The 27,066-nt window shown below is 42.1% G+C and overlaps 1 protein-coding gene across 7 annotated transcripts in view; it reads right to left on the reverse strand.

Moving 5' to 3' along the window:
* The window catches only part of CRIM1 (cysteine rich transmembrane BMP regulator 1), a 192,891-nt gene that overhangs the window by 36,058 nt on the left and 129,767 nt on the right, over window positions 1-27,066 (reverse strand). For 4 of the 7 annotated variants that reach the window (XM_043604183.1, XM_043604181.1, XM_043604180.1 and 1 more), the window contains 5 exons: window positions 17,505-17,633; window positions 8,696-8,852; window positions 5,848-5,969; window positions 4,451-4,660; window positions 484-699 (listed from right to left, as the gene is read on the reverse strand). In XM_043604183.1, coding sequence (XP_043460118.1) covers window positions 484-699; window positions 4,451-4,660; window positions 5,848-5,969; window positions 8,696-8,852; window positions 17,505-17,633 — 834 coding nt within the window. The remainder of the gene's footprint in view (window positions 1-483; window positions 700-4,450; window positions 4,661-5,847; window positions 5,970-8,695; window positions 8,853-17,504; window positions 17,634-27,066) is intronic. The other 3 variants (XM_043604182.1, XM_043604179.1, XM_043604178.1) reach the window with 2 other exon arrangements.

Consider the following 27,066-nt stretch of genomic DNA (forward strand, 5'->3'; position numbering starts at 1 on the left):
TGAGGGGGTGAACATGATGCATATTTTATCAATTCTCTGTTTAACATTCCACAAGTATCTCCACCACCCTTCCGTACAAAGAATTTTATTTACATTATTTACCAATAACTGCTCTTCACATTTGTTAAGGACAAAGATGACTTTCCACATTAGCAAAATCAGCTGGAATAATTTGTTGCAGCAGGGCTGTCTCCCGAGTCTGAGATGTAGGGTTAAGAGACAAGAATGGCAGAAAGAAACAGTCTCTTTTCCCCCCTCAAAGTCACCTCAAATGCAAGGCATATTAATTACATAAATATACGTGGCTGATAGAGGGGAATGAATTTAGGAAGCAGGCTGCCAGCTGCTCCGGCCTGGGTGACTGGCTCCCGGGCTTGGCATGCTGCCACGTGGGGCTCAGCCCGGCCTGCTGGCTCTGCGGAGTGACAGAGCCCAAGCTGCAGGCTTCCCCAGCGAGCACGTCCCAAGGCACGGCGCAGTTACCTGTGCACTGCGGGCAGCAGGAGTCCTGGGTGCGCGAGGGGTTCTGGCAGAGCAGCGGTGGGCACACCTCTGTCTCACACAGCACCCGCCCGCTGTGGCAGGTGCACTGCGTACAGGAGTCGATGTTCCAGGTTTCTCCTTCCACAAAGTACTCTCCTCCGGGGGCGTGGCAAATGGAGGGGGTGCTGAGCTCTGGCTTTTGCACCACAAAGTCATCTGGGAAATGACAAAAAAAAATCAAGACACAAGAATTTACTCAACTGCGGTCTTGCCAACCCTTGGAGAAGCTGGTGTTATCTGCTCGAAGGGACAGAGAAATGGTGGTAGAGTATCTCACTCTGTTCTCAGCGAGACGACGGTGAAGAAATATTCCATGCACAGGAATAGAAGGGGACGGTGAAAGAGCTGGTTTCCAGAAGAGAGGTTCAAGTGGTTCCAGTGTGTCAACAGTAATGACAGAATTCAGTAAGGGAATTAAATTACCTCAAGAGGGACTCTTCCTGTCAAGAAGAGAACAGGGCCTCTTAAGGGATCTCTGAATGTATAGGAAGTGTCTAGAATAACAATCTCTCATTTACTGAAAGCTTACTGTGGCCCAATTTCCATGCTGTTTTATGTGTGTTGGTTCATTTATTCCTCCCACCAACCTTGTGAAGTAGGTACTGGGATCCTATGTTACATATGAGGAGCAGAGGACTCAAGGTATTCAGGGCAGACAGGGAATTTGCACCCCAACTATGTTTGTTTGGATCATGGATATGCCTCCAGATTAAACACAACTTCCAACCCGGTCTGTGCCCCATCCACTTCATTATCTCTATGATCCGATCCTGCTGTCGAGCAGGCCACACCCCTAGACTAGCTGGCAGCAAACGGAGCAGGAATGCTCTTTCAGAATCAACAGTCTGGAAACCCTCACCTGAGACTAAACATTTGCTTGGCAATGTCATCATCAAGAGAGGTAAATGCCCAGAAACTGATGATAACTATGATTTCTTGCCCCAGAAGAGAGGCGATTTTGGTGTCTTGGTGAGATGATAATGACAGAGAGGGAACTCAATGTTGAAAAGGTCTGCAGCGGTACTGGGAGTTGCCCTGAAGTTGTGCTGAGGGAGACGAGAAGTATGAAGACATTAACCAAACTTGTGTCATCCAAATGCAACAAGGGTTTCAAGAAGGTGTTGACAGTGGTGAACCCTGCCGAGAAGCAGTCTGGAGACACCACGGCTAGCTCATGCTTGGAGCTCAGTGGAAACTGGGCCCCAGGACAGCTCCCCTGTCTGTGCAGAGATGCTCAGAGCTGGAATCTCTGAAGAGCTCCCATGCTGTTACTTTCAAAGTGATGGTCAGCGTGAGAGTCCACAACTCTGATGAGATACAGTGCTGTGGGTGGATTCCCAGCTAAGATCGTAACTACGAACACAGCTTTGTCTCAGGGGCACTAGGAAAGACTGGAGCTTTGCCCGAGTGGACCGATTAGGGAGAAATGACACACTAGCCAATGCTTACATTCATAAGCCACCAGACCAAACTCTCCAGTGATGAGACAAGTGGAGAGGATAGTAACTAGAACGCAAGTGAGGGGGGACGAGATGGTTTCCAGAGGAGACAAAAACTTTTCCAAAGAGTGGCAATAAGCTAATGCTGGAAAAGCATGACTGCCTTTCCCTTACTGCCTTTTCCTTTCCAAAATGACATAGAGAGGCTTGCCAATCACTGCCCTTCTCAACGCTGATGCAGAAGGAAGTGGTTGGAAGAAAGCAAGGCACGTTTGCAGATGTCTTGCCAGCTTCTCTGCCGTACTCCGTGCCTCAAGGAGAACATTGTGAGTGGCAGCAGAGATGGGGACAAGAGACAAATGGAGAGGCAGAGGGAGAGGAGGAGAAAAAAACCTGAGAAACAGTATCGTCTGGTGAATCTTCTAGCAGGACAGTTTAGGAGCTACCCCCGAAAGGAAAACAGCTGATCCTTGAATGGGAGAAAATATTTAAAATAGGGGTTCCCGAATGCAATACTCCTGGGGTCTCTCATCAGGAGAGTCCAGAAGTGGTAGCCCACTTAAGATATTTGGAGAAAAATATACCTACATACCCACATACACGCATGTTTTTATGCATGTATATCTAGACATTTGCAACCCACAATGATACGTCAATTACTCTGTGTGTGTTTATAGAAGAGTTTTCGCTATCTCTGTAACAGAGAAAATTCATTTTAGTCCCACTGACTTTCAGTTCTTAAATCAATGGTCTATTCTTACTAATGTCTTCGCATTTGAAGCCCTCTGGCTCACTTCTTCACGGAGTACAAGTGGGGCAAAGACGCAGGTGTGTGGTCCATATTCCATACACTGATGCCTAAAATTAAGGCACGGCGGGGGTGGGGGGGATGTGGGGAGCCTGGGTGGCTCAGTCTGTTAAGCGTCCGACTTTGGCTCCGGTCTGATCTCACTGTTAGTGAGTTCGAGCCCCGTATCGGGCTCTGTGCTGACAGCTCAGAGCCTGGAGCCCGCTTCAGATTCTGTGTGTCTCTCTCTCTCTCTGACCCTCTCCCACTCACACTCTGTGTGTGTCTCTCTCAAAAATAAATAAACATTAAAAAAATAAATAAATAAAATTAAGGCACTGGGTCTTCATTGGAACAAATGATTTTTTTCTTCCCCAAAGGGTCAACAGAGTTGTCTCATTACACTGCACATTGACCTTCTGTTTGAGTGGACACTGGTGGTTTTTCATATTTAACTAGCAAAACACATGAAAAAGGAAACTTTCGATATAGAACACCTAAGACTCATATGAGGACAAGACAATCTGGTTCTCTACAAGGGTGTGGAGCTGTCTGTCACTCTGATACCTTAGTTACCGAGGGGCCTAGAAGCTCAGAGCTAATAGGGACTCCCCTGCCATGGAAGGCGAAGCTGCCACCCCTCCCCCTGCCCCCGCCCCCCACCTCAGGCTGTGCCTGTCCTGCTGGAGAAAGACAGGTCTCCGGTTCCTGACTCCTGACTGCATCCACGGCATAGGTGGGTCCATCCACAGGGAGGGATGGGATGGACCGGACGAGAAGGTATCCCGACTCTGAAATCTGACAGGACACACATTCCAACATTAAATGAAATCAGATGCAAGAATCGGGAGACTTCATTTCTCCGTGGCCTTCTGACACTCTATTTTACTTCGGGTAAGAGAGTTAGTATTTCTGCGTCTGTTTTTCAAATGAAAAACTGCTTGAGTGCATTTTCCCCTAACTCAAAGTGGCCTGTACTGAGAAAGAAATAATAAATATAAAACTACGTTGAACTCTTTGGATGAAAGGCACTAGATGCGCTATTATGGTAATAATTACCGTTATTGACAGCCATAATTCAGACGCCCATGAGTTATATAATCTGGTCTGTTCTTCTAGCAACTTCTCTTGATTACCAGCATTATGATTTTAAATGTTTTGGATGTGTGGTCACTCTAAATATCTCCATTTGGCAAGAATACCACATAGCCATTAATTTAGAAAAGGGCAATAGCCACAGACTTCGCTAATCCTCTCCCTCTCAAATAGTCCTTTATAAATAATATGCTTTAATGGAATGAAGTTAACATCAATCCCCTCCAATTAACTAAAGCACTCAGCCTCAATACACTATCCATAAAATGGAGAGCTGGACTTTAAAGGACATCAGGTCTGCAAACCTTTTAAAAAAAAATACAGTTCAAAGACCAATGTAATTGAGTAAACCATTAAAAAAGGAGGACAGTAGTTTTAGGGCTTTTGCTTTTTCTCTGGTCTCTGGCTAATCATTGCTAACACCTGGCTGATTTTGTGGCTGTTGTTGACAAAAGCCACAGAGAGCTGAAAAGTGCTCTGGGGGGTCATCCCCGGCAAGACCCCCCACACTCAAAGATGCAATGAGGCCCTGCAAGGCAGAAGTCATTTTGCTGAGGGAGCGCACAAGATGGCAGCCAGCGTTTACCTGAACATGACGGGCAGCACTGTCCCGGATGAATGGTGGGGTTGCCACAGGCAGGCACCGGGCAGGTGATCAGAGCACACATTTCCCGTCCATTGTGACAGTAGCATTCCCGGCACCCGTCATGCCAGCTTTCCTCATTTTTATGATGATGGCCATCCATGGACAGACATGTGCCTGACAGGACAGGTGGCCCGGCTGAAGCAGGGACCTCTGGACAGACAGAAGGCAGCCTGGTCAAGCAGCAGCTACGGCACAGGAGAAACAGCCTGCAGTGTCCTCCCAGGTAATGCTACCCAGCCACCAAAAGTCACGTGTACAAAGGACAGCTCACGACACGGGAAAGGCTCACGAAAAGAATGTAAGTCAATATGCTCTCAATTTGGAAAAAAAAGAAAAACAGGAAAAAAAACCTGGCAAATATGTTTCTCTATTGGCGGGATTACAGTTATTTTTACTCCTTTCATTCCTACTTCCTCATGTTTTATGCAGTAAACGAGCACTGATTTCACAGAAAATGGTATATTATATTCCATACATGCCGAATAGCCTCTCTAGAAGTCACCCAATGGGGAAATCCTGGGCCTCTTGAAACTAACAGATTTTTGTTCAATGGAACAATCGAAGCAGTGACTAGATTTCTGTTTACTCTGATCCCTTAAGAACACTGTTAAGGTGGTAACTGTCTAACTTTGAAAAAAAAACACACAACAAACTTAGGGATCTTTTACTGCTGAGTATGTGGATCACGCAGACAACTAAAACATACCGGAGTGGGTGCTGGGCTATGGGCAAAAGCGGCGGTCAGCGTGCATGTTCACGTGGCTTCAGGGACATCCCGGGAATGGGAAGTCTCAGGCAAAAGGTATGCCCAGGCTTCATGCCTATCTAGAGGTGTAGGCTGGCATGTGCTTATTCAGCACGAGTTTAAACTGTCATCGCAAACCGTGTTACCAGAAAACACACAAGCAGGCTGCTTAGCCACACCCACCCGCATGGGCTCTGAAAAGGGCTCTTTGCTGCATCAATTCTATCAAGCCACTGCTGGACAGAGGCAGCCTCTATGGAGGTCAAGACAAAGGTGCTTTAGGCTAACGTTCCTAAGATGAGTGAAACTGAAGAGCTGAGAAGTCACTAATTTGGTGCAATATGCTTGGCTATTAGATGTTTATTTTAAATTCTATTCTGAGCTCTTATTCCAATGAGACATGAGGAAAAGGGATAGTCCCATGGACAAGTGACATTTGTATCTGAGTAGACCATCATCACTGAAACTGTTCCATTTACATCATGTCCTCCTGTTCTTTGTTTCTGAGTCCTGTCTGCTCGGGGGGGGGGGTGGGGGTGGGGGTGGGGATGGGGGGGTGGGGAGGGAAGGAGGGTCATGCGATCGCACTTACCTCTGCACTTGCAGATAAGACAGCCATGACTATCCTGCTGGAAACCCAAGGGGCAGATTTTACTGCATGGGAGCTCGGGGCATTTCTTACAGCGACAGATATCACAGCCGTGCTTATTCTTCCTGGGTAATTAAAATTTTGTCAGAGGTCAGAAAATCCAAAAGTCTCAAATGATGCCCAAATGCTCCGATCAAGGGTCACTGAAATGATACTGCTATGAAGCAGAATGACTTGACTTACGCTCTCCAAAACTCATGGAGTGATGTGTAATTGGCTCTCTGTGGCTGTGACCGCCACCCACCCACGGCCAAGGTTTAGAATTGCCCAAGTACTAATGTGCTTCTGGGATGTGACCATCAGAACCCCAATGACATGACTGTTGTCTTAATTAGGAAAAGGAGTACCATGATATGAAAAAGACGGATGCATAATGCCATGAACAGGATGGTGAAGGATATATTGTTGGGCACTGCTAGAGGCCAGCACTGGGGCAAGAGTCCTTGGTTTGTCAGAGTAGGCCTTTCTCACGGACCACAATCTCTGAGAGATCTCAGACACCAGTAAAAATAGTAATGAGCGCTTCACTGAACTTAGGGAAGTCAGAAGGAGAACGTTATGGCTCCACAGACCTGCGGATACTATAGCCAAGCGTGAGAAAGAATCAAAGCTTTGAGAAACCCTGCCATCAGTGTCCGCTCATTGTTTCACTCATTAGAAAATAATACCGACTCAGCAGTGCTCCGTACATGGGGTGGGACGGAAGCATGCAGGGTAAAGGAAAAAGACTGCATCAGTGATCTTTTTCCTTTAATAGAGTGCCTGAATTCTGTGATCAGAAAGATGATGTGAAATAAATAAATATGTGTTTATGAAATACATCACAGCAGTTTAAGGGGAGGTTTTTTGAAAAGAAAAATTCTTAACAACCATTCCTTATTTTCTCTGAAAGGAGAATGTCACTGTCTATTACAGAGGAGCTCACTTTGTGTCCAACCAGCCACAGAAGTGAGTCTTCTCCTAGGCTCCACATCTCCTCTGCAGGCTCTGCCCTACTTGACTTAATGCGCCTCAGACAAGGAGGAGTTACTCTGTTTACCCTCAGGTTTCATCCCCATTAGCCCTAAGTGGCAACAGTGGTGTCCAACTAAAAACAGAAGAAAGAGAAAAAAAATTCCTGTCTTCATCTTGGATAAATCAAGGAACTCCAAAAGAAGACAGCTCCATGGGAAACCCTCAGTATACCACTGCCCATATGACAATTAAATTACAATCTGCTAAGTGAAATGAGAACCGAACACTAGGATCTTATTTATGCCACCATAATGAGACCAATGAATTAAATGAATTATTCATACTCATGTCAGACAGCATGCCACTTTTTAAGTTCTATTGAGGCTTTATCTGATTTGTTTGTTCACTCCTTTATGTATTATTATCTGTCCATCTACCCACCCAATCCTTCCGTAAGCCCTGGCTGCACACAGAGAGTAACAATCAACTCAGCAGGTATGTATAAGGGGCACTGATGGCCGCCTTCTTCCTAACGCTCCCACATGGTGTCTGGCCAACGTTCCTCCTTCAGAGGGTGTCCTTGAAACACATGTTCTAGCTGAGGCAGTACTCATTTGTCTCTGCTGGTCCACCTGGTCTGCACTGAATGCTCTCACTGATAGGAACATGAAGTGGACCCCACAATCCTCTAAGAGATTTCTCTTCAAGGGGAAGGCTGGACTTGAATGCAGCCTTGGTTCTGAGCTGTCATAATACTGCAGCAGGTTGGCTGTAGTTACTATTACGATAATAACACTTTATTCTACATTAGCAGTGAAGCTAAGAAATAATTATACTTGTGCTGGTATCACAGTCACATTTTAGGATTAAGAACAATGACGGTTTATTTATTTGGGGACTTCCTAAGAATAGTGAGCACTCCTAATTTAACTATCTGATTAAAATTAGATTTAAAATTCTCCTAACCCTGCTAAACTAGAATTTCCAAGAGAAAGAATAAAAATGGTAACTAAAATGCCAGGCAAGAGATGATGGGTCTAAGTCCCTTATAATTACTAGCAATACACAAATATACCAAATTGGAAAGGCAGAAAGACAGGGAAGGGAACCAAGGGAAAAAAATGATAAAGCAAGATTATGACAGGTAAGTTTTTAGGGAACCAACAAAGCTATAAGGGCAGAAAGAGACACTAATACAGACACTAAACAAATGTGAAGTGTCTTTATCTCCTGGGATAATCTAAATTTCCACGGGGTTTGACTCAACAAAGAATACTTGAAGATACAAATCATGGTTCTTATCTCTAAAGAAATTCATAAAATGTACTGGTCCTTAAAGAAAAAGCAGGAACTACAGACCAGAACCAAGATAAAATACTGAGGCGTGGCAAATAAGCATGCTCCATATTGCCAACGAGCGGCTGTCCACTGAACTTAAAATACACATTAAATACATTATCACAAAATAGTCACTGGGGCAGTTATGAAAAGTTGTGGCACGTGTAATACTAGGACCTCATGACAATTCCCCACCAGCAGCGTCCAAAGGCCCTTGCTATGAGGCAGTCTCAGAGAAGAGGCCCAAAGGATAGTGGCCAGAAAGGCTCTGGTCCCTCTGCATAAAAAAGCAAAACTTGAGTGTTTTTACCCCCTTTTTACTGTTCTCCGATTCACATAACAAAGCAAGCACAGATATTCTGGACTCGCAGCATCACTGATCCACACACACACACACACACACACACACACACACACACGAAACAGCTAACAAAATAAGTGTGCACGTTTCATTAAGTTACAGATAGTTAAGACTAGATCCTCTGAATTAAATACTTACAGGTATCCAAATGGACAATACTTGTCACAGATGATGGGTCTGCACTTCTTGGGGCGTGGGCGGCACTGACAGATCTCACAGCTGTGGGCATCAGTCAGGAAGCCGAAGGGGCAGTCCAGAGTACACCCTCGCTTGAGCCCCGAGCACCGCTCTTCCCCTGTGAAGAAGCACAGAGGCCGTGAGGTGTTGCAGGACACACGGACACTTCTATACCTTCCCTAATCTTCCAGTCTCGCTCCACAGGTGTAAATGTCTCACGTCTCCCGCAGCATGAGGAAGTGGTTAAAGGTTACAGACCTGCTATTTCATGGTTCTCCCAACAGAACTCCGTGCAATACACAAAATGAAGCCCAACTTTGAACAATAGATTTCTGAAGCGCATTCTGATCTGGTGCTGAAGGGCAGGCTGGTAACCACAGCCTGAGGTGCAGGTGAAATGGAGTGTGATTTTTTTCACGAAATTTGTTCTTATATTATGAATTACCTCAAACTACTTACTGTTTACCGTGTATTGTTAAAAGGTGAGAAGTAGAAACTTACACCCCAAATTTCATTATAATTTTTCTCCTAGTAAATGCTCACAATAACACATGTTCTTCAATGTTCATAGAGTGTTTTCTTGACGCATAGAGCATTAAGAAATGTTTTCTCTTATGAGTTTTAGATATTATCCCATGATACTGCATATTACATGTAGCCTAAAGGATTTCGTACCCTTTCTTTAAAAAAAAAGCCAGTCTTACCACATGATATAAAGTGAAACAGTCAGTGTTTCATTTAGGTATTTTTTCCCTACCATTGACAAATATCCAGGTATTAGGATAAGCTTAATTGGACACTAAAAAGTGTATGTGGCAAAAATGTCTACATTAATGTTTATTCACTATTTGAAATGTTCAAACTCTCCTCTGTTAGCAGAATTTGGAGTGATGTTTAACTGTCCCCAGTTAATTATAAGATTATTTTGGAGGGTAAGACACTATGGAGATTGGCCAAAGAAGTTAGTGGAGATATTAGCTTTGTAGAAGTCTTTTTTTTTTAATTTTTTTTTTTTCAACATTTATTTATTTTTGGGACAGAGAGAGACAGAGCATGAACGGGGGAGGGGCAGAGAGAGAGGGAGACACAGAATCGGAAACAGGCTCCAGGCTCTGAGCCATCAGCCCAGAGCCTGACGCGGGGCTCGAACTCACGGACCGTGAGATCGTGACCTGGCTGAAGTCGGACGCTTAACCGACTGCGCCACCCAGGCGCCCCTAGCTTTGTAGAAGTCTTCTAAAAAGATTTCAAAAGGTGTGAGATAGGACTTCATATAGGGAATGAAAATGTTCCAGTAAGAAAAGCATGCCTGGGGGAGCACTAAGACAACCTGACGCCTCTTTGTATTGAATGTAGTCTGAAAGTCAACCGAATTTAAAGAGGCTGAGACAGTGATGGCAAAAGTACAGCAACTTTGGGGGCGCCTGGGTGGTGCAGTCAGTTGAGCGTCCAACTCTTGACTTCAGCTCAGGTCACGATCTTACGGTATGTGAGTTTGAGCCCAGTGTGGGGCTCTGCACTGACAGTGTGGAGCCTGCCTGGGATTCTCTATCTTTCTCTCTCTCTGTCCCTCCCCCCCTCCCCCCCAGATAAATAAATAAACATTTAAAAAAAAAAAGTACAGCAATGTTTGATTCCTGCTCTGCATGGACTGGCAAGATGGGAAGCAGAAACTATTTTTGTCGGAATAATAAATGAATCTGTATTTTATATGGACACCTTTTAAGCATAAATATTGTAAATAATGCATAGGTTACTAAGAAAAACAGATCATGTGACCCTCTGCAAACAAATCTTGTAATCTAAAATTAAACCTTGAACTACAATTAATAGGTGAGATGGGTTCATGTTTTACATAAATATTTTAAGATAGAATCTTTTGTGAATCTTAGCTGGCAAAACGCGAATATTTAATTTGCTATCTTTTATGGAGAAAAATGTGATTTATGGTATAATTTTCTACTTTGTCCTGATCATAAACCTTTCATTACACATATTTAATATAACCCCGTGGGTCTGTATCATACTGCGAAGCAACTGATTACTAATTTGCATCCTTAAAAGTGAAATTCTAAATGGCTCATTTAAAAATTTGTAATTATAGGATTTGAAAGGTCATCAGTTTTCATCTGTTTCGATCGTTAAGGGATGATGAAAGAGAGAGAAGACTTCAGAGCCACATTTCTTTCTCTGACAATGAAGTAGAAGTTGTGAGCCCATTTTTCTATCACATGAAATTTTAAGTCATGACACCAAGCAAATTATGTTGGTATGAAATAGAGGAACTAAAAACGCTCTGAGAACGTCCCAGAGTCAGAATCCCTGGGGATTCAATTCCTTTGAACTTTGGATTCAGTGCATCTTTGTGCCTTAATATTTTTCTGCTCCTATAAAAAAGATGTTTTTCCATAGATTTCAATCTAGACTGGTTTTCACTCTTTTTTTTTTTTATTTTTAAAAAATGTTTGTATTTACTTTTGAGAGACAGAGTGCAAGCAGGGGAGGGGCAGTGAGACAGGAGAGTGAAACACAGAATCTGAAGCAGGTTCCAGGCTCTGAGCTGTCAGCACAGAGCCCAATGCGGGGCTCAAACCCACGAACTATGAGCTCATGACCTGAGCTAAAGTTGGATGCTTAACCAACTGAGGCATCCGGGCGCCCTAGACTGGCTTTCACTCTGAAAGAAAGTTGTTCACCAAGCTGAAACTAACCGATAAAAGCTACATCAGTCTGGAACTACCTCTGCTCTGCAATGGAAGAGCATTGCAAACAAAGGCTGCTATGTTTACACAAACACACAGAGAACTCACAGACAGGAGATGGGCTACGCCACCTAGGGCAGGATGCTCTAATGTCGCCCTGGCTTGGGACTGCTCACTGGCCTGTTCTAGACTGGGTCTGTCTCGCTTCTGTTCCCCTAACAGAAGGAGGCTCTAGGGTGGGGCCCTATTTTCTTACTTCTACAGCCTGGGTGCTACGATGGTGTTTAGAATGGAGTGAATGAACATGAATCGATCGATGTTCTTGCTATTTATCCCTCCACTCTCATCAAGGCTGCCATATTAAGAGAAAAATAAACAGGTCGAAAAAACTTACTCTGCTAGTATTTAAAGTCACCTAAAATACCGGCACTTGGTAACCATCTCAAAATACCATCTTCTATTATTTCTTCTTCTCAGAAAGAAAGAATATTAAAGACGGTAAGGTAGCCCTAGATCCATGTATCAATTATGGACTTTTCTTATTAGAAAGGTACCATCAAAGCAAACTTTTACATAAAGAGCAGAACAAAGTACAAATATCTCATTTATGAATGGGTGGGGGGGGAGGGTTCAGTTTGCTTGAAAAGCTTTAGTACATCACTTGAGGCAACATGAAAGAAAGAATGGCGGCTTTATGTTCATAATTTTTCAGCATTATGACTTTACTATGATCTAAAAATGCTTTCTAATCCATAGGGGAAGATTCCTGAAGAGAAAGTGATAAATGATGGTCAAGTACAGAGCCTGTGCATTACGGCTGGTCGATAACAGCCACGTAGGAAACTCTGTTTACTCTGGAGAAAAAGCGCTGTTTGTTCCCGGGGCCGAAACGTGACACCACTGAATCGGTTCTTTATCACAACTGAAAACCACGTAACTGCATGTAGCGCGCCACATGACCATGACCCTGGGGCTGTGCTGCACTTCTCTGTGGCAGCTCTTCACACTCCTGGATACCGCCAACTCCCACTAACCTACCAGTTAAGGGCACCGTGAAGCCCCTGAGACTATTAAATAAAGAAATGCAACATGACAAACAGTTGTGCCAATCTTGACTTTGGTCTTTAGTTATTACTTTGGTTCTGAGTTACAATGAAAACATGGAGACTGCTTCCCTGTATTTAATGCTACAACCTTTAGATATTTGATTCGGATATATATTTCGTGAAAAATACGAAGCCTTTTTCTTCTTGCTAATATTCTATGCCTGCATCAGTTTCTGAATAAAAGCATTATTAACTCCTAGAATTACAGAATGTTAAAACTGGAAGAGAAATTAAAAATAATCCAGTGAAAACCACTTGATGTAAAGACGTGGAAAATAAGATGCCAAAAGATGGATGGCATTTAATTCATTTGCTACATAAAGTTCATATAGTGAGCTGAAGTGTACTGTGTCTATGTGACAGCAACAGACATTTTTGGTTAAAAAATAATGTTATTAACAGCTTATACCAATAAGTGTTAGGTTACTAATAGCACATCTAAATGATTTCGGTTTTAACTTCTGTTGCAATAGTACTTAAACATTTTCTACCATATTTCTTGTCCTTATTCTGGATAGGAGAAGATGAGTCGGGGATCATTTAAATTCTCTGTGTGCCTTTGATGTATGACTTTGTTGAGCAGTGTTATAAGAATATTATCTGTTACAGGTTAACATAGCAAAGCTGTAGTGTGTTCAAACAACACAGTATTTGGTCCTATACCTTCCATGAACTTTTTGGAAGACTCGTTACCACCGGGTTTTGATTTCAATGGAAAAGTGGTTATGTATATAATATGCTTGGTTATGTTGCACTATCGTTACAGCATATTGGCATTATTACTAACATTAGTCGAGGCTAAGGCCCATTTTTATCTTTTCATATCCCTTGGCATAAGATGGGCCATCAACAAATGCTAGATGAAAAAAGAATGAACGAACAACAAAGCAATGAACAGGGGAAAATATTGATTTGGCACTGGTCTTATTTTAAGAAATCCTGATGCCAGGGGTCTATATAAACAAGGTCTAATCCCTAACAGAACACTTAGGTATGAATGGTTGGGGCTACTGCATGTGAAACAGGCTTTAGCGGGATGCAAAATAAATAAATAAATAAAAATAAATAAATAATAATAATGTAAGGGAGAAATGCAAACAAAATCAATACTTATCAAGTAGCTGTAATGGAAAAAAAAAACACACTTATGCCATCTTTTACTACAAGGAAGATTCCTTTTTCTAAAACCAGGTGAAAGAGAATGAAAATATTCAACTGCTAAAATTAAAAGGTAGAAGAAAAGCTGTTTGTGTGAGTGTCGTCAGAGGGCAGGAAGAACCAGAGCCAGGTCTGTGTTGGAACAAAGGAGGGGAAGCTGGGGGCTTTCCACTTCAGCTGGCTTGGGCTGACTCAGAAATGGATCTGTTATAAAACAGCTACCATTTTCTGTAAACAGAGTAACAATGCCCATATGCCAGCGAGTAAAGCTAGCTTTGCATTCACTGATTGATCCGGTCCTCAAAACAACCCATTAGTTAGGTATTATTATCTGCCTTCTACAGATGAGGACACAGAGCCTCAGAGAAGTAAAGCAACTTGACCTGACCAGCTAGATGCAGGTCAACCTGACGCAAGAGCCTGGGAGGACAGCTGGGCATGTACGGTCACAGGAGTCTGACAACTAAGGGTCTGACAGTTTGGTTTACTGTGACTCACATCTAAAAGGTGTGGCTCCCTAAGGTGTCAGGATTGCTAACGGGAGGGAAGTGAGAACAGAATGTTCACTCTAAGACTAGACTTCTGTATGATATAGACAAACTGACAAATTCTACTAGGTGTCTGATTATGGTCTTAGGTATATGGTGGCAGCAAGTGAGATAGCAGAAGAGTGACCTGGGTCAAGAATCTTGGTGTGACAAAAGGGATACGTGGTCAGAACAGCAAGATCTCAGAAAGGGATCTCAAACAAGAATGATGCCCAAAGGCATCCCCAATTCTGATGGCTCCTGGCTCGTTCACTCAAACACCCTCTGCTGAGTGTCCAGTGTGGTCCTGGGAGATGGGTCAGTTATTTCCCTCCTCTGGTGTGGGCATGTGCCTGGGCTCTTCTATAGGACCAAAGCTTCCTCTTCATCGGACCTACTTTTTTAAGTTAAAGAATTTGACTTGAAATGGTGATATTTCATTAGTGTATTGGTTGTAGGTGGTTTCTTCTTAGGGGTGATCTTGCATTTTACTCATGTTTGTGGCATTAACACCTAGAACTGTACCTAGAACTCAGCAGGTGCTCTATCATATGAGGCAAAGGAAGAAAGGAGGGAGAAGGGAAGGAAGAAAGACCAGAGATCCCTGCAAGCAAACAAAATTTGCAAATAATGAACAGCTGATCAAGATTTCTACGTAAAAAAATTGTTGACACAAAATGGAACACTCTCCTGTACATATTTCTTCCTCCACGTTAATGTGATGGAGGCTCCCAGCAAGTAGTATGCACGCATGTCCCTGTTACAAAGCCAGAAGATGACACTAACATGAAGACAGGCAGAAGAGAATTTTCCTAACAGTCTCACTTTGCAAAATGCCAGTGATCCATTTTTAACTTGCTTCAATGACAAATGAAGGAAAATGGTTTCCTTGGGCTTAACTACAAAGGGTTCCTTATGAAGGGCTGGGGGTCTTATATAAGCATAACCATGTTCCAAACAGCAAAGCCTAGATGAAGGCGGTAGGTGGGGAGATCAGGCACAATGAAATCTGTATTTTTAGACTTCAAAAAGTTCAGAAAAAAATTTAGGTATGCTCCCTTGATCACAAAGGTGTGCAGCTCAAGAGAGCTGAGAAGTATTAAAATATGAACTCTTCATAATACAATACCAATGATCTCGATGTTAGGAAATCTACATTGGCCAGTGAAGCAAACACATGTGAATGTCAAGGCAGCTCCCTAATGAACTCAACTTTCCAAAGGGAGGTGATGAAGGCAGGACAGCCCCAATGAGTGGAGGCTTCTAGGACATTTAAAGGTGGTAACAACCACAATCACAACAACGGTTCTGTAAACTGCATTTTAGCACCAATTCCATCAGGCAGGCACAGTGATGGTAACACTGACAACTGAAAAAAACTGAATTACTCAACTGTGATTTTCTGTCTTCCTCATCAGAAGTATTCTTATAGAAGAAGGCGTTGAACGATTAAGGTTAAGAAGACATAAAGCCCAAGATAACTGATAAATCAGAAAGTGAGCATCTATATACGTTAAATAATTCCAAGCCTCTGAGCTCAGGATAATTACACCCAAAGGCTCACGGAGAACCTGCTTATTATAGAAGTATGGTCTCTGTTTGAGAGATCAGAGAGCATGGAAAGAGATTTCAGAAAACTAAAGGAGGTCACCAAATGTTAATTCCAAAGGGACAGAGGAGGGGTGCCTGGATAGCTCAGTCGGTTGAGCATCCAACTCTTGATTTCGGCTCAGGTCATGATCTCAGTGTCGTGGGATCGAGCCCTAAGTGGGGCTTTGTGCTGAGGGTGGAGCCTGCTTGGGATTCTCTCTCTCTCTCCTTCTGCTCCTCTCCCCTATTCATGCTCGCTCTCTCTCAAATAAAAAAAAAAAATAAAAGGGACAAAGGATTCTAAAACTACAGAAACTAAGCTTGACATTCATGACTGAAAATTCTGTGGAAAGAACATATGATTTGTGATATTTAGAAAAGAAAGCAATGACCACCGGTAGCCAGCATAGGTTCATGAAGAACAAGCCAGGCCCCATGCACTTCATTTTGTGTTTCAAACAGAATTTCCAGCCAAAGGGTGCTGCAAATATAATGCGCTTTGATTTCAGGTAAGATACAGACAGACTGTTTCACGAGATGATCGGACATGTTGTTAGCTGAGTAACTTCACTGAAAGAGTGAGGATTAGGGTTCAATGCCATTCTGCAGGAAGGTCTTTAGTGCTGTGTGGCTCTGTCCTTGGTTCTGTACAGTTTATTCCAGTTTGACAGTTTGCGTGAGGACACGTAAGCTATGCTTATCACATTATCAAGATTCAAAAATATTCCCAACAGTTGGAAAATGGTTTAAAACTTTCAGGATAATTTCTTATTTAATTTGCCCCTATATTTGTATCCTTTAAAAAAAAATCAAATATTCAAATGTGGAACGCATGGAGAGCCAATGTAAAGGACACCGAGTGGTGCTCGCTAGCTATACTTGTAAACTCAGTATTACCCAACAGTGTGCAATTCAAAGAGCTAATGCAAACTCAGGCCACACAATAGCACTGCATGGATCAGACCACATTCTAAAGTGTTCTATCTGTTTCTGGGCCACACACATTTACATAAGGAAAATGACATATTATGTCAAAAGATGGAAAGGACTAAGAAAGTTCAAAAACCCGTGTCACGTGTGGAATGGCTGAGAAGACTGAAAAGGCTTATTCCACTAGAAGAATCAGGAAGATTAAAAATCATTTTAAACAAGAAGGGCAATTTTTTCCCCCCTCTGGAAGCAATGCAATATACTTACTCTCTAAAGTTTTGGAGGTCACGCATGACCTGGAGGCGTGACTGGAATCTACATATGAGCGAGCTGGGATCAACAGTGTGAAGCATATTCTAAGAATTATGGCTGCCACACACGGACAGTGTCACCCTTTGTGTGGGTGACCGCCTTGTCATCGCATGAGCCCAGCAAAGGTGTTACAGAGACAGCCGATAGGTGGTCGGAAAGAGGAAAGCCGTACCCCAAAGGCCTAAGGGCTGCACCCATGATGCAGCGGGACATGCAGAGTATCTGAACACAATGAAATGGGAGTGAAAACCAAGAGAAAGGAGAACCTCTTTTTCCCCAAATGACTGTGCATCTGTTTAAGTACAAATTTTTCTTTTCTTCTTTCAGGTTGCTAAGGGAATGCCTCAACAGGAATGAAAGAGATATTCAATCACCTAATATGCTTTGACAATATCACACGAGGCTCAGAAAAAGTAAAAAGTGCCGTCTTCGGCCGTCTACTTACTGTTTTTACACTGACAGGTTCGACAACCATTGTGATCAAGTTTGAAACCGTAAACACAGTCCTTCTCCGTCAGCGTGCAGTTTGGTAACTCCCCACATGCAGGTGGATCAATTGTGATGTAGGTTGGTTCTAATAATAATAATAATAATAATAATAATAATAATAATAGAAAAAATCAATGAAACATATGATTACCTCTTAGACGCTATTCAACCTTTGAAACCACACACTACTGCAGTTGCAAAAAGAAAAATCAATAATTTTCATCAAACCCTAAGCTTTCACACTTTCATAATGTTCGTAAGCCCTGAAACAGAAAGATTTTTATTTAGATTTTTGAAAATTCCCAAACTTTTTTACATTTGAACAATTTATGTATTTTTTGGTACCCTTACATAATACTTCCCAGTGGTCACCACTACAGAAAGCAGAGGGGAGATGTTAAATCAATTCCATGTAAATTGTCAACTTTTCTTTTATTTCTTCCTGATGTTTTCTGAACGATCTATAAAAAATCAGGACATAGCTTCCAACGGTCCATCAGCTCTTCATTTTGCAACACTTCTGAAATCTGGATTTCCTATCATTTATGTGACACTTCTTCAATTATTACAAATGATATGATGGATAACAGGGACTGAGAACTTATCCTCGGGGCCCAGGGCTTATGGGAGTGGCAGAGTTAGACACAAGCAGTCAGCAGGAAGAGCGAGCAGCCCTTCTGGGAAGAGGTGCACAGAAGGAACCAAGGCCAAGGGTGAAGCTTTACCTTCCCTGCCATGTTAATAATGAAGAACTGTCCTGGGTCATAAAAGTAATTATACACTTATGTAAAGTGCATAACGGGTCTGTACAATGTTTGCAATGAATGTTCTTCATAAACGCCTTCAAGCCTCATCCCACTCCAGGGAGAGGAGCGCTATCGTTTTCCCCACTTTATGGGTGTGGAAATCTAGGATGCTCACATGTCCCAGATCACAGAGTAAGTGATGGGCCCAAGACTCGAACCCAGGCATTCTGGCTCCAAGGTCACAATCTTGGCTTCTGTGTAATACAAGGCCCACTGTAACGGTTCTTGTTTTGCAGTGTGGATAAGGGGCAATTTATATAACGTAAGATTTTGGGAAGGGTACTGACAAAGGGAACAGGGCCACAGACATAGTTCTGTATCCTCTTTTTAATCAAAAGATACTATGAACTTCTTCAGAGTAAGCGGGTTCTCACAATCTTTGTGAAGAGCTAAGTACGGAATGTCTGTACCTATGTTTCCACAAATGGAAAATATGAGGTGCAGAGAGGGTGACTGGCTTATCTAAGTTTACATAGCAGCCCAGTAGCAGGCTGGGAATAGAACAGAGGTTCCTGACCTCCTGTCCAACACTCTATCCATTAGTTCGCACTGTCTTCTCAAGTTTCATCTCCAGTTACCATGGAAGAGAGACTAAAATAAGGGTTTTAGCTGCCACTGCTAAGATCAAGAGTTCTAAATTTTTATCCATCTGCTAAAAGAGGCCGATGATTCAGCGCTTCACAGGTAGCGGGCAACTCTGACTTACACAAGGGATGCTTTGATCGGCATTCTCCCAGTACAAATACGTATGAAGAGGGTATAGCACATTCTCTATTTTTACTGCAACATGGTTTGAAGCACATCTCCCTGAAATTTTTATATAAACTTTCCACTGCCGTAAAACTTCTGGTTTCCTTCCATCACTAAAGTATCCTTTCTCACAGGTAACTATAAACATCAAAAAGTAGTTCTAAGTTGAGGCAAGTTTTAAGATACAGTGAATTAATTACAGCTGTGCTGCCTTCTTACATTCTTTTAAAATTTACTGTAAACATCTCTGGTTTTCAAAACTATATAGTTTTTTTTTAATCACTACTGTTATTAGTCACCCCAAATAAGGATTCCATTTCAGCTTTCAGCCACAAGACATCCAATGTTTTGTCAATATCATCCTGACCACAAACCTAAGACAGAACAGAGGAACTGTATCACCTGTAAGTAATGATGCTGTCGATTATCCCACAGAAAAAGGGGTTAGGTCTATGTTCTAGGGTGATGAGAGCAAAAATCAGGGCTGGATCCTGAACTCTCTGTCCAATGCTTTAGGGAATGGCTGATGGGCACGAAACGTTTTGAGCGTGTCTACACGGGCCAAGCAAAAGCTTGTATTCTTTACTGACACTTAAGTTTGTGAAAAACTTTTGCTTTAGAGAACGTATTATGGAAAAGCATATATTTGGGCAGATTACACTGAGGCTGGAAATGCATCATGGAATTTTACTTTCAGTGAATTTTAGGGATTTATTAAGAGAATTAATAGTGAGGTACATGCTATTTTTGATACTTATCATGATTAATGGATGAGATCAGAATTGTGATCTGTGGCTAGAAAGGAAAAGGAAAAAGTAACAGAGTTGTTGGGGATCAGAACAGCAACACTGACCTGAACAGTCCCACACCTTATCTAAATAGCTGCATCAGCTAGGGTGTGTGTGTGTAGTCATGGATGTACATCAAGCACAAATTTCTCCAGGAGAGGAAATACAACATTTCCCCTACATGTTTCCCTACAACATTCAGGATAATAGCTTTTGCTCAGTTTAATAAGTTAAAAGAAAATGCATAGAAGGGCTGTTTAGTAGGTGCTGGTCCTGAAATGCTGCATTGTAAATATTTCAGATAAAACAAGTCCTACTGGATGTCTTCCAGGACTCAGATAATATGGTAGAATGCAAGAAGCAAAAAATTTTCTGCCTTTAACATTGTATTTCCCCTTCATTTATGATGCATTAGGTGGAAGAAATTGGGAAGTATATACATTTCAAATTATGTCTCCCTCAATATTTAATATTAAAACACAGAAAAACTCAACAAAACCATTTACTCATGAAAATTGTCAATTTACTTGAGAGCTATTCAATTTCCACTCAATAGGCTAGGCTGAATACAACAACACTCACTGTGATATATTCAATACAGACAGAAGTCTAACTGTTTTTAGAAAGCATTTTAACATTTGTCATCTCGTTTCAGGACATTTAACAAGTAAGTAGTGTTTTCCTGTTCAAGTACAAACTGGAACAAATTTTAAAAGCCTTTTGAGGGTGGCGATGCACGATTCTGGGGGGTACTTACTGCTGGTGTCCTAGGTCACTGGAGGAAATGGTGATCTGTAAGAGACACATGCGTAGACAACTAGCTGTCTAACATTGCGTCTGAAGTCATGCATTACCGTTCTATTAACTTCCATCATTCTCTCAACATTTTAGTGCCTAGTGTCCTACCCTGTGGGCCCTCTCTATACTAGAGTTCTGTAAGAACAATGTCACAACAGGAATATGCAACTACAAGTTAACTAGCAAAAAGTCTGCTATCACCATAAACGGATCTGAGAGTTTTCTCTCAGTCAGTCCAATACACTCACATGTAATCTCTGAAGTGGTCCTATTACTAACACCAGAGCAGTGTTTTGAGAAAGAAAGACTACTGCAATTCAATTTCTTATTCCAAATAATGAACCCAAAGGGAGACCCATGGGATACCATCCTGAATTAGAGCGTTTAAAATCAACGTTACATTTACAGTCCTTACAGGGCAAGATTGTTTGCAAAGTTCCTATCCAAGGAAGTTCTTGGTGTGGGAAGAGGGAGTTTTAAAGAATCTAGAATTGTGGTATCATAGCATGATTGTTTCTAATCCATATACATCAAGAAGCTCGAGGAGGTGTTAGTGAGGTTTGGGAAACGTGCATGCGGCTTGTTAGAGCATTTTTAACTATGTGTATCAGGAACTGCTATTATCTCCCAGTTTCTCTGAGCAACAGTGTTCTCAATATGGAGGATATCCTGATGAGTCTTGGCCCCAAGACCAGAAGATTCTCATGTAAATCCTGAGTGTCTATGCTCTTATATGACATGGGATACGGTATTGAAGTGATAGTCCAGAACGTACGTGCCTTTCTAGAAGGATGATGGCGATGCTGTACCCTCGGCAGGTTTGGGGGTTATCTGTTGAACAGAGTCTTGCTAAGACTTTTGGAGACACTGATGCATCATGGCAAATGATGCCTGTCACGTGGAGCAAAGAAAACTGTCCCCCTTCAAACCCGTTGGGCGGAGATGTGTTAGTGGGCCCCTTTCACAGGAGAGCAATGGTCTTGGGTCTCCTCACTGAGGAGAATGAGAAAACACTTGCACAAACGTGGGTATCTGGCAAGGGGAAGTTCAGTGAAGTACTGCTTACAGGATCAGCCTGAAATTCCATCTCATCTTGTATTGAATCAGCTGAGGAATTAAAGAAATACCTTAATGTCCTCCAAAGGAAGAAGGCTTGAAACAGCAGGAATTCATTGTCTTTGGCTACAACTATTTCTAAAGGGAACCCTGGAACAGCTTCTTTGTGGAGAAGAATTCTAGAAATATTTTCTGAGCCTAGAAGCAATAAAGAACAAAAATGGGTGTTTGTTACATCTACATCCAGTTTGCTTGCTGTTTCCGACCCCGCATCTGAGTGGGGGTCGCTGCTCTCCTCAGCCTGTTTTCCTCAATGATTTTCAGAGTACCTCACACTGTCCAGAAGAGCTATTTTTACAAGAACCCTTGGGGTTGTGTCAGGAGTCCAGATGTTCAGTCACCAATTCTTATCCTAAGTCTTAGAGAACAAAATTCTGGAAGGAAACTTATAATATGCAGTAACATAAACACATACTGCTTTTTAATTTTACATTTACTTAAAATTTAGGAATAGCTATTTTTCATATCTCAGGAAGCCCAACAAAAAAGTCCTTTACTAGTAAAAATATTTCCAGGAAAACATTCATATTTTTTGAGATTCCGAGAGCCTCACCAACTAGGTTTCTGAAGAACACCACCAATATTTTACATTGATGTTCAAGTATTTCTTAGGAGCAATTTTATCTACTCAGTGGACATGGTAAGGCACTGTGGTCATAGTTAATCCGATCAAGAGTACAAAGTTAAAATAAAATCATTATTTTAACTCCTAGGCCATAGTACTAGACTGTAAAATAATTATATTTGATTATTCAGGAGATACAAATGTGTTAAGCAAATCTAAACTCTCCACTTTTTTGCTTTTTGTTATTTTATTTTACAGAAAATTCTCCACAAAGAAAAGGAAGAAGATGAAACCAATTTAACCTTGTAAGATGTTGATATAAAGTTTTAATATCAGTCCTTTCGTCCTGTCAGATACTTTAACATACTCAGGACAGCAACAACAAAAGAATATATTTTGGCCTTCCGTTATTTTAAAACGTGTAATAATCATGTGAATTTGCTCCTGAAATAATTTATATAATCGCTAGTTTGTTCTGTTTCGAGCAGCTATAGGTTAAATGAAAATGTTAACAGATGCTTTTAACTTGGTGTCTAATCTGTATTACTCCACTGAACGTCTGGTTTTGAAATAATGCATACAAGGCTCTTCTCATTACCTTGATTACTACGAGCTGTTTATCTCCCGCAAATAATACTAATTATCTCCATTGAGAAAGGTGTGAAGCACTCTTTCTGATTAGCAACCCTGGGAAGGTGACAGCCAATTAGTAGCTCTTGAGTCTGGGCAGGTGGGTGACCGGAGAAGGACACTTGTGGAAGACAAGCAGAGCCATCCCTTCTGGGTCTGTCGGAAGCACCGCCTTGGACACGGGGTCATTAGCTCTAGCTGCAGATTTCAATCTTCTCTAGGAGTCCTGCCCCACCCTGCTGCGGTCCGGGTGCGAGGCAGGTCTGGGGGCGCCTGGCTGCAGGCAGCAGCTGTCTGCCAGCACCCTGGATTGCTGCGAACACATGAATGCATACATGTGGGTGTGCGCACATGCTAAGAGAAGTCTTTCTGGAAAAACGTCAATACGGGCAAATTTCTAGAGAAAGTAGGTTTTTTTTTTTTTTTTTTTTAAGGTAGATTCATTCTAACATTTCTTTTGTAAGCTAAAATTTTCAAGTAGAAGTAACAAAACAAATGAGGTTTATTCCTGTCTCTTATTTACCTTTCCTTTCGGACTTTAATGGCTTGCATAATGTTACATGGCTCTTGTCTGTAAATTCACAAGCCTGCTTATTCAGTTGTGTGGCAAAGATGAACAATGAAGTTATCTCTGCAGACCTACTTCAGGTATTCTCTTCCTTAAGATTTTTTCAAATTAATTTAATTATTTACTTATTTGGGGCTGGACTTGGTTAAGCCATGTGAATATCTAATGAATGTGGGAAAATTCCAAAGCTTCGCTCACTTTCTAAGGCTAAATATGTCAGGTCTCCTATAGCTACCAGTTGCTGTTGGCCTGGCCAGGGCCATAAAACTGGAGATAAAGTTGGACAAGACAGAACCAAAGAAGATAGCTTATCTGTTTTGCTGTGTCTTCATATGTCATTCTGTTAACCACAGTCGCTTTTCAAAGGTGACCACAGTCAGAATACCAGTCCAATAAATCACCAAATTGTCAACATAATTACTGCCTGGGAAGAGAAGTACAGTAAAGATGAAATTTTCCCAAATGAAGCTGCAGGGGAAACTATTAATGTAGACAAGAAGAAGAAAAAGATTGAGGATACAAAAATTCCCTCATCTGGAAGGTGGGGATTTCCATGGGGTATGAATGTGTATTTAGGAAAATCTCATTAAGTCATGGAAAAAAATCTACAACTGGAGTTTTCAAATTCTTTCAGCCACTACATACTTAGTGATCCTTTTTTCTTTTGTATATATTTCTCATAACAACACCTACATCCTTGTAATTTCTAAAGTACTTATCACAAAGCAGTTTCTTTATTTTAAAATGAATGGTGTGAAAATGTTCCCAAGATTCATATTATTTTAAGGTCAGATAGAGAAGGGACCATATATTTACTTTAGACCTATTTATTAACTTTGTATGCTTTTTCTCAGTGTCTCAGCACTGAGAACAGAGCCAGGAGCTGTTGGAGATATTTTTCTTCCTTTATCAATCTCATGTTTAATAGGAAAAGACAGTAGTATGATTCTGAGGTTATTATTAAAAGACCACAAAAGACAAATCAAAAAAAAAATTTAAACAGAGCGGGCTATCTTTTTCCAGGAATTCAACTTGAGAGAGCTCGTAAAATGACTGGATTCCAAGAATAATTTGGATCTTTTATACTAGTCTTATATTTTATTATTATATTACTTTTATTGTTCAGTTTCCTAGAGAACGTATCTTGGTAATCTTTAACCAGAAATAACATGTGACATTTGTAAATACACTTGTATATGTGTGTGTATACACACATTTTAAGAGCTATATTGAACTTGGGTGTGTCAGGCGGTCAGAATTTTGGTATCTTAACCCAACCCTCTGGGAAATGGCCAAGGACCAGAGAGGAAAGGTCCCTGCATTAGGAGCAACGGTTTATTCATGGCTTATAACCTTAGCACCAAGCACAGAACTTGGCCTACAGTCGTGCTAAATGAATGAATAAAAAGAAAAAAAGACATCTGGGCACTGAAAGTCAGAGCACATTTTTTGAGGAAGAAGGGCTCCCACTCAAGATTGTCCTTAACAAGCTGAATCTCTAATTTCCTCCTACCTTTTGGAGGACTGGACAGGAAGTTCCTTAGGATCCTCATGGCTGTGCTGGTCCCTTACATAGGTACTCAATAAATGAGCTTCTCTCAAGCAGCAAGCTAGACCAGAATGCTGCTGTGAACCAGACACTCTAATAATAGTGAAACCAGAGTGAAAATCCCCAAACCCAAGCAGTCTGAGAAACCCAGTGATGATACTCCATTGCCTAAAATAGGTTAACTTATGACCTGTACCTTTGGCTTGAGAAGGCACACAGGTATACAAAGCATTGTAGGTCTCCCTTCAAAATTCTTAACATAAAATCTGACACCCCAAATTTCGCTTTGCTGGAGAATTCACGTCTGTGACTACCTCAATTCACTGATGGTGCCAAATGAATGAAGTGCTACTAAAATAGTCCTGAAAAGAGCTGGGCACGCACTCAATTCAGCAACACAACTAGCAGGGGACGAAGGGCTCAGCAAGAGTCAGAGGGAGAAAAGAGACAAGTCCAAAGCTGAACGCACAAGGGCACTGATGATGTCATCCCAGTGCCTGGCACCTGGAGGGGGCTGAGGAGCCTATTTATTTTACTCCGTGGGGATGTCAGTGCCACTGGTCAGGGCCCAGTGCCTGGACAGGAACGAGGCTGGGCAGGCCTGGGTACAGAGACAGCTGGGGAGTGGCTCGCATGCCCTCTGGGGTGGGGGGGAGGGTGCATATCCCTCGGCAGCGGCAACAGGCTTTCCTGGAGGTCATAGAGCAATGTCAAAATTCCTGAACCAGACAGAGGCTCAGGAAAACAAACAGGGTCAAAGGCCAGGCCACAACAGGTCAGAATCATAGTCATTGGGTCTCAGCACTGAGAACACAGCCAGGAGCAAGAATGGCTTCTGAGTCTGAGCCATCATGGTCGAGTCCTTTCATATTCACCATCTTACTTTCCTCACCCTCTCCCTTCTCACGATGGGGTCTAAGGAGAAGCAATGCCAAGGACGTGGACTTGGAGTCAGGAGATTCAGCATGAGTCCCTATGCTCTTATTACCTTACATGCAATGCTGAACCTCTCTGGGCTTGTATAAAATGGGAATATCCATTAATTATTCCGACCTCACGACATCACTGCGAGGCTCAAGTAAGATCACAAGGAGGGGACAACAAACTCTAAGGGATACACGGTTATTACATGTTGCTATAATTACTGTTGTTAATGACTATCCTGCCTGCTTAGAGCTAGAACTGGTCTCAGATGATGGCTGAGTAAATGCATTATGTGCCTCTTGCAGGCCTTAAATGTTTGGCTGATAAATGGTGCGACAACTGGTTTGGCATTCTGAACCCTGACCATTGTAACTTAAGCATCATTTTCTATCTCCAGCGATAACATGAAAAGCATCTGGGATGTGGGTCGGTCCATGACATCCTTTCATATGGTCTGGTAAGCTTTGGAGCGTGTTAGTGACCGGCCACTGGCGCCTTTCACGTTTGCTGAGTAGCAGTCTGATATCATTGTTCCCCATTTTCACTGTGTCCATGGTGTCTCGAAGAGAACAGAAATCTCTTCATAATCAGCTTATCCAGTGTGAGTTGAGACAATGGTTCTGTGCGCCTGGCTGACCCCGTTCTTCCTCTCTCATGATGGGGGCCTTGCTGGATCCTTGGGGAGGAGGGAAAATTCATTACACTACAATATGGAGTATCTGCATAGCTTTGCCAGTGGTTTTGCCATTTTTAAGTTGCAAGAGGATACAGAAGACCCATCTCTAAAAGCTGCCTTTGATGAGCAAATCTTCGTTTGATCAATCTCAGTGTGATCTAAGATATGTCAACAGTAAGAAACAGTTCAACCAGTACTTTCTTAACAATGACACTGGGGGCGTTTCACTCAAATAGCAACACGCTCACTGTCTCTCTTACAGGACTGTAGAGCAGCCCTACTGAATTAATCTGGCCTAAAATCTCCATGGAATCTTTCTAAAACTTGGTTCCCAGAAAGCATGAAAGA

Source organism: Prionailurus bengalensis, chromosome A3 (assembly GCF_016509475.1).
Source record: "Prionailurus bengalensis isolate Pbe53 chromosome A3, Fcat_Pben_1.1_paternal_pri, whole genome shotgun sequence".
Classification (NCBI taxonomy): Eukaryota; Metazoa; Chordata; class Mammalia; order Carnivora; family Felidae; genus Prionailurus; species Prionailurus bengalensis.